This window comes from Pollachius pollachius, assembly GCF_949987615.1.
Source record: "Pollachius pollachius genome assembly, chromosome: 16".
Taxonomy (NCBI): Eukaryota; Metazoa; Chordata; class Actinopteri; order Gadiformes; family Gadidae; genus Pollachius; species Pollachius pollachius.
This window is the reverse complement of record NC_136949.1, coordinates 6,510,277-6,518,985: the sequence shown is the minus strand read 5'-3', so window position 1 is coordinate 6,518,985 and position 8,709 is coordinate 6,510,277. Positions and strand designations below refer to the sequence as shown.

General features: G+C 47.8%; 1 protein-coding gene across 1 annotated transcript; it reads left to right on the top strand.

The window, feature by feature from the left end:
• Positions 1-317: 317 nt before the first annotated feature.
• On the top strand, positions 318-8,562 carry tbx18 (T-box transcription factor 18). Its single transcript, XM_079753385.1, has 8 exons — positions 318-749; positions 1,883-2,057; positions 2,436-2,537; positions 3,058-3,229; positions 3,604-3,771; positions 4,981-5,045; positions 6,805-6,899; positions 7,142-8,562. Exons 1-8 carry the CDS (start codon positions 521-523, stop codon positions 7,684-7,686), a joined length of 1,551 nt encoding a protein of 516 aa, XP_079609511.1. The 5' UTR covers positions 318-520; the 3' UTR covers positions 7,687-8,562.
• The last annotated feature ends 147 nt before the right edge of the window (positions 8,563-8,709 follow it).

Genomic DNA, 8,709 nt, shown 5'->3' with positions numbered 1-8,709 from the left:
AGTATGTTGGGCCACGGTGTGAAAATGCGCGCAATGCCCCGGAGACACTCGCGCACTGCGCTGCACCGCGCTTCCCTGAGCCGTGATTCATTCACGAGCTCTACTTTACCACATAAGGCGGCACGAGCAGCAGCATCACGGGTGGGACCAGGCGAATCCTAGCACTGTGATTGGCCGGTCTTGCGCGTTGACTGACAGGTTTCCTCCCCGCTTTCTCCAGAGCCTCTGATTATTGACACTTCACCCAAAGCCTCGCTCACTGCCTCCTCGCTTGCACACGCTCGCGGATAACCGACAAGTATTGGACTGGTGCTCACCCAACCTCGCGCTCCAATGTCAATCCAAAAAGTACCCGTAAACACAACGCCTTCATAACGGCCGGACAGAGCGCAGAGCTGGGTCGTGGATTCCTATTGGGCTGGTGAAGTTTCTCCTTCCTCTTCTTCTACGACTTCTTCTTCTTCTTAAAAGTTTTGAAGTCCCTCACTCACGTTCGCTCGCGCTCGGAAGACGGTTAGAAATGGCCGAGAAGCGACGGTCGCCGTGCACGCTGAGCGTCAAAGCGCACGCGTTCTCCGTCGAGGCGCTGATCGGCGCGGAGAAAAGGCGTAAGATCGAGGAGGGCACCCTGAAGTGCTTCGAGGACGGTGCCGATGCGCCCGAGGACACCGGGAGCGCGGGGACGCGGCCGGAGAGCACGAGCCTCAGCGACCGGGGCAGCGAGATAGAGTGCGCGAGCGACTGCTCACGTAAGTGCCCATCGTCTTTTAAAGCAGCTTGGATTGTGTTCGTGTTAAGGAGGCTTGTGTTGTTGCACGGGTCAGAACCGGATTATGGTTATTGTTGATATGATAAGCACATATGTTCAGTAGGCCTTGAAAATGGGAAGGAAATATTAAACATAATAATACTAATGCTAATAATAATAATAATAATAATAATAATAATAACAATAATAATAGTAATGGGTTTATCAATAATAGGCATACTGTATTAGGCCTACTACTTATTCTAATAATAATGGATATAGTAGGCCGATAATTATAGTCCCAATGATCAAATTTATTTTTGTTTTGAATTTTTGGATTCATCCTCCTTCAATTTCTATTTAAATCTATGGAAAAATGTTTCCACCCTTTTATTTATTGTCATATTATATTTTATAATACATATATATGCAGGCCCCACCTCAGCGTACACCTCGACCCACTGGTGTTTTATCTAACCTTTTCTATAATAAATATAGTACGTTCGCCTACAGCTCGAACATCTGATATGGGATTATTAGCGTTGTAAAAGGATCGGTCTGCGCATGGGTAACGCAGGCCGCTTCATGACCTGCGCTTCCATCATAAACACGCCAATTAGCAGGCGGTAAAGGCCTTAATACTGCCACGTAAAGGCTGTTCAAGGCCGCCTAAAAACAACAAGCGTGTGTGGGGATATGGCCTGGTCGTATTTAAGGGCATTGTGGCACAATGTGTGTGTGTGTGTGTGTGTGTGTGTGTGTGTGTGTGTGTGTGTGTGTGTGTGTGTGTGTGTGTGTGTGTGTGTGTGTGTGTGTGTGTGTGTGTGTGTGAGTGTGTGTGTGTGTGTGTGTGTGTGTGTGTGTGTGTGTGTGTGTGTGTGTGTGTTTAACGGGGACCAATATACGATTATGACTTAATAATACTAAGTAATGACACTAACTTAGAATAAATACAAATACACCTACCTTTTCAGAAATACAGATCCATTATCGCCTGCTGTGTGTTAACGGTTTCGTGGCCACCGTGTGATGGAGTGCCTTTATGAAGGGCTGGATGTTGTGATCGGTAACCCGGGTGGCGGGTTTTATTGAAGCGCCTCGGTTAACGGGATGGTTCTGTGTTCCCCGGTACAGCGGAGAGCGGAGAGGATCTGCGGTCAGAGAGCCCGTTGCCGGAGGGTCTCTGCGCGCCGCCGGTGATCGCGTCCTCGCTGGCTGGAGACGAGATGCGCGTGGATCTGCAAGGCTCGGACCTGTGGAAACGGTTCCACGAAATCGGAACGGAAATGATAATCACCAAGGCCGGAAGGTAAGAGGCAGATTGAATGAAGATTAACACATTATACCAAAATCCTATTTCTTGTCGGATGTCTTTAGAGATAGATTGGCCTCATTAACTCGCATTACGATTTATGCAGTAAGACTCTGATCTGAGTTAAGACTTAATTACGCATGTCAATGCAATTGTACTCTAATAATTGGTGATGAGGCACTTTTACTCCATTTGATTTGTTGAAAATGTTTTATTGTTTTCTTTCTTTTTAAATATTTGTTTCCATAATATTATCACCATTTTAACGTCAAACAATCCCAGAAATACGTTTTAACATCAGACCTCGTAAATCCGTTGCGCATCAATAATAGCGTATTAACAATAAAAAGTTTTTTGCGGGGGGCTTCCTTCCAGACGCATGTTCCCCGCTATGCGTGTGAAGATCTCGGGTTTGGACCCGCACCAGCAGTACTTCATCGCTATGGACATCATACCCGTGGACAACAAACGCTACAGGTGAGAGACGCCACGCAGCCTTCCTTCTCACTCTGCCCTCCAGTCAGACGACACGATGTGTGTGTTTTTATGTGACCTAAGTTTGCCGCCTTACAACACGCTGGGGCGACACGCTGTTCGGGAAAACCCGGGTTCCTTTCTTTAATTGTAACAATCGCCGGCCTCAGTGCCACAAATGGCCCATGCTGGAGTAGGTTGATTTGTCATCGCGGTTTGGGTTCTTTCCCTTGCCAGCCTGACGCACAACAAGAAGGTCAACCTGCAAATGTGGGCTGTTGTTTTGTCACCTCGCGTCAAAGTTTACTGTGGTCGTAACATCACCATGTCTCAATTAGGACTCGGCTACACATCAAGCCTATTGAACTACATATACCTATAATAAGACTATAAATATACACATAGGCCTATATTTGACTAAGGAAGATAAATACAAATATATAATATTAGATATAAATGCATTATATTTAATAGCCTGTATAGAAATAGGCTATCAATGTTTAACACTCTGACCTGTGTTTAGGTACGTGTACCACAGCTCCAAGTGGATGGTGGCGGGGAACGCGGACTCCCCGGTGCCCCCGCGGGTCTACATCCACCCGGACTCCCCTGCGTCGGGGGAGACGTGGATGCGCCAGGTGGTCAGCTTCGACAAACTTAAACTGACCAATAACGAACTGGACGACCAAGGACACGTGAGTCGTTTAAAAAAACAAAAACAAAAGGCCCCTACAGGCCCCAAACGCGTAAAAGTAAGATAGGCCTAAATTTAGTTTGAATGAATTAATAATAATATTTATAATAATAATAATAATAATAATAATCATAATAATAATAATAATAATAATAATAATAATAACAATAAGTCTATATACTGCAAGTCTTCTACTCATAAATAAGACTTTATTTATTTTCACGGAATACATTTTTAGATCATAAAATATAAATTTCAAACCTAGATATCAAATGGCACCTAACATTGCCATTAAGTGTGAGTAGTACCTACATATCACTTGCTCTTCTGCGCATGGCATCGCGTTAAAACGAGTCGCTCTTTCCCTCCATTCAGATTATACTGCACTCCATGCATAAATACCAGCCGCGCGTGCACGTGATACGCAAGGAGTGCGGAGAGGAGCTGTCCCCTGTCAGGTCCGTGCCGCTGGGCGAGGGCACGAGGACCTTCTCCTTCGCCGAGACGGTGTTCACCACAGTCACCGCCTACCAGAACCAACAGGTATGGAAATACATCGTCTTCACAAGCAATTGTGTAGCAAAGCATGCATGACGTACCCTTGCAGTGGGTTTAAAACGTTGCATTTTTTTTATTTTTTAGTTACTGCTCAGTCCTTTCGCATACAGAAAAAAGGAACAGATATTTTTCCAAATTTTCCAATTTTCTTCAGCAGCCCACTCTAAGGGCCCTCAATCGCTGAATAAATTCATAATACAACTTGCATTATTCTGCAGCACTATTCCCACTGTGCCCTACACATGCAGGGGGATATTATGATCATGGCAATGATAAACAACAATGGGATCAACAGTAACATGTGAACAAAGCATAGCAGTATTTCTGACGTTTAGCAATCATCCAACTATGCAACACCTTCTATAACAACTTAGCTGTGACATCTATTGGCGTCTTCTTTACCTCAACACAGAGTTGCTTTCTTTAATACCATATGCAAAAGGTAACTCGTGCCATGTGTGAACACAGTTTAATTTGATCAGTGTCAATTTACTCTTCATTTAGGTCATCTGAAAAAAAAATGTAAAGGCAACTTAAAGAAACTTGGTTTTGAAGTTATGTGTGCTGGATAGAGCACTCCTTTAAACTCTGCTATTTCTATGTTTAGTTTCATGCCTCGTGATGAACAGGCCACATCCTGTATTCCGCATGGCATTCTGTGACATATTGAATTATCTTCAATCTGAGTCATCATCCTCGTTTTGTTTTCTCATAATTGTCACACATTTAATGTGTAGCATTCTGTGACATATTGAATTATCTTCAATCTGAGTCATCATCTTCGTTTTGTTTTCTCATAATTGTCACAAACTGGTATAATTCAATGTCAAACTAATCAAAGCATGTAATTATTTATTTATTTTATTTCCTAGTGGCACAATTTTGGAACTCCTCAGTCGATACAGGGGCTAGCTTGATTTAAAATGACACTTGAGGAACATTTGGCTCATTCAAAATGTCCATGCCATTATCCTGAACACAAATGTGGTATTTTGTGACCTTTCAGAATGGTACAACACTCCCTCAGTCAGCTTAAACAAAGAGCAGCTGATCAAACAAGGCCAAATAAGCTTCAGTGTAACTGGTACATTTCAGAACAATTTGTTTTGAAGCGGAAAAAAGATCCATGCTAAGTAACTGTGGAAATATCATCTTCTAAAAGCAATTAACGTCTTGCTTTCCTTTCTGTTTTAGATAACGAGGTTGAAAATCGACAGAAATCCTTTCGCCAAAGGATTCAGAGACTCTGGCAGGAACCGGTAAGTTCTTTGACCACAGAGATTCTCACATTATATGGTGCATTAGGAGAAATATGGTGTGTGTGTTTGTATTACGTCGTAGCTTGGTTGTGGTTTGTTGTCATGGCAGTTTAAATTACATTTTATAAGCAGCAAAGCTATGTTTGTTATTTTTTCTCCTCTAATGGAAAGAACAGTGCAACAACAGGCCATTAAAACTTCCTCTGAAAAAATTCAACTAAAGCCAAATATCCACATCGGCTATTATCATAATGGAGATCACATTATCCGCTTTTAAAATTTTATTTAACAGGTTCAACTACTTATTGTTGAATTTTAGGGTGAAATATATGAATATGAGTAGCAGTTGAGGAAAAAATCGGTAAAAAATATGGACACAAAAATGAACACAAGCAAAACGTTAGATTATTTTCTCAACATCAACAGCGTTATAATAAAATAGCCCAGTGGCCTGAAGAAAATCCATATAAACACATTTATTAACGCATGTTTAAACAGGACATTAAAACCAGAACTCAGTAAAAACTTCCTACAGTCTTCGCATAGCCAATCTCTGGGGCCAGCACAGAAACCATTAGAGAGAGGGGGAGAGAGAGATGGAGGGAGAGAGAGTAGAGGGAGAGGAAAAAAGGGAGGGAGAGGAAGAGAGAGGGAGAGCAGAGGAGAGGGCGGAAGAAATTCATAGTGAGGAGAGAGGGAGACAGAGAGGAAGAGAGAGGAGAGAGAGAGAGAGAAAGAGAGAGAGAGAGAGAGAGAGAGAGAGAGAGAGAGACGGCATTGCAACCTGTATAACTGAAGGGAGGGCGGGGAGGGAGAGGGAGGGGGCAGCCCTAAGGTCTTGACAGCTGACTCTATAAAAGTTAAACCCAGGAAGACAGAAAAAGGAGCCTTTTAAATATTACAGGAAGAGTTAAGCAGTTTGCTAAATAAACTCCCGCTCTGATAGGCCTTGGTGGAGCAATGCATGGGGGCTGCCGGGGGGGGCAGCTTGTCTACATTATCACCGTGGCTACGACCTCATGAGGAGGATGGGGGGGGGGGCTTTATCCTTGCGCTAACGAGGGGTAACAGAACGCTCACATTAGTCCTGCCACATCCACCACTCGTGCCGCACATCTGGAGGAGGAGCAGGAGGAGGAGGAGGAGGAGGAGGAGGAGGAGGAGGAGGAGGAGGGGGTGGGTGGGTGGGTGGGAGGAGGTGTAGGAGGGGAGGCCCACCTCATAAATCCTTGCTGTGGCTTCCTGCTCCTTCGTCCTGATTGGCCCGTAAAAGCCGTGTGAAAGCAATTACCTCGGTGCACCCGGTCTGGAAAGCCGTGGCCAATCGCAACATGGCGCTCATGCCCCTCATTACCCTTGGTCTCTATGGAGACCAAGAGGGAGAGACAGAGAGAGAGAGAGAGAGAGAGAGAGAGAGAGAGAGAGAGAGAGAGAGAGAGAGAGAGAGAGAGAGAGAGAGAGAGAGAGAGAGAGAGAGAGAGAGAGAGAGAGGGAGGGAGATAGAGAGAGAGAGAGAGAGAGAGAGGGAGGGAGAGAGAGAGAGGGAGGGAGAGAGAAAGAGAGAGAGAGAGAGAGAAAGAGAGAGAGACCTAAGATGGCCACCTGGTGGCTGGGACATTAACGTCAGATAAACTACGGGGTGGTGGGGGGTGAGGGATTGGTTGCCATGACAGCGTAGAATAAGCTTCATGTCTGCGATCCTTGCAGTGTGTCTGACCCTGTGTGTGCATGTGTGTGTGTGTGCGTGTGTGTTCCTCAGGATGGGCTTGGAGGCCTTGGTCGAGTCTTACGCCTTCTGGCGGCCGTCCCTGCGGACGCTCACGTTCGACGACATCCCCGGCGGGGCCAAGCAAGGTATGTTGTTGGATCATATCGACGAAGAACCAGTTTAAGAGTCGGCAAGTGAAACAGATCCGAAAGTTATTAAGATCCGAAACAAATTGAATTGCATATGAATGTGGTTAGGCGTCAGACTCAGGTAGGTCGCCGCCATAAGGGACCGAAACCCAGTACCTTTGGGCTGGGACGAACCACTGCACTGCCCTGAACACCAACACCATGTAATGGAAGGTTCTCCGCTGTCTGTGTCCCTGTAGGAGGCCCGGGGCATCACGGAGGCCTGGGAGCGTCGTCCCACCTGCTCTCGTCCTCGCCGTGCTCCTCCCCTTTCCAGATGTGCCCCCTCAGCCCGCCCGACTACGCCTGCAGCCGACCGTCGCACCCCCTCCATCGCTACGGCAACCCACCCGAGCACTTCCCGCCTCCCAGAGGCCCGTCGGCCTATGAGGGAGAAGGGTTCTGTTCCCTGCCGCTCCCCGCCTCGCAGATCGGCTACCTGCCCAACCACGCTCCTCAGGGCTACGCCGGACTCCGCCTCCACACGCCGCCCTACAGTCTCTACGGTTACGCCTTCCCCCCCTCCCCCCGCCTCGCCGCCAGCCCCGAGAAGATGGCTGCCGCCGCCGCAGCAGCCAGTCATCAGAACTCATTCCTTGGCTCCTCCCCCAGTGGAACTCTAACGGACAGTCTGGGCATGCTCAGTGGGGGACAGCAGGGCTTCCTGTTCGACACCCGGACCTTAGCATTGGCTAACGGTCAGCAAGGGGGCGGGTCCTCGCAGGTGCCTGCACACATGGGGTGAGCTGGACTCCGGTCACCGAAACCAACCGGGGTTTGCCTTAGAAAAACGAGATCTTTGTCGGACGCAGAAACGCTTCCACAAACGATTCCGCCGTGTTCCTCAACAATGGATAGATAGAAGGAAAAAAGCAGGAGAAAAAGAAAGAGAGGATGAAGGCTCCGTCGCATTGTTCCGGGCGAGGCCGCAGACTATATATCAGCCGCCTGCCATGGGAATATTTTTAACATGTTTTTTTTTTTCTTTACGATTATTCTGTGGGACCGAAAGCGTCTTAGAGGGTTTTGGACACAGCTGTGAGGAGCTGTGGTTTTGGACGAGGCCCCTTTGAATAACATAACCTAGCAACTGAACTGAAACAGAGCGAGGGATCGGAGCCATGCACACAGGGCCGAGCCGAGGAAAGGCTGACCCGGGGTCCATGGAGCGAGGACTCCCCCCCCCCCACTTACCCCACCAGCCCCCAAACCCCGCCGCCCTCGGCCCAAACCTCCTGCCTCCTTTAAAAAGCCATCTTTCTCTCTGCGCTCCGTCAACAAACCCGATCAGACGAGGATGAGACGTGGGACTACCAGTGATCCCTCCCTCTCAATCCAGCACTCGCTCACTCGACAGAACTAACAGGGGGCCGCGGCCGCGCGAATTAGCGTGCGGCTTACACGGCAACACGACAGCCCTTTGGCCGAGCGCCAGCCGACCGCAGCCCTCCCCCCCCACATTGGAACCCGGGACGCAGTTTTTGAAACCTGTCGAATGACAGCTGTGATCGGAGAGGGAGACCGGCCGGCCCAGCGAGTCACACCAGAGAGAGGGTGGTGTTCTCCATGTTGGCGGGGAACTTTGGTGATCCTTCTCTCTCGACGTTGTTGATGTGGAACCTTTGAACAAAAAAAGAAGGGCGGGGAGGGGGGAGGGGGGAGGGGGGGGGGGGGGGTGGTCGGGCGTTGAGACTCAACTTATTTGACGCCTAGCTGCCATGACCGCTTGTAACGACTTTGTACATAGCAAGAGAGCGCAAGGGAGAGA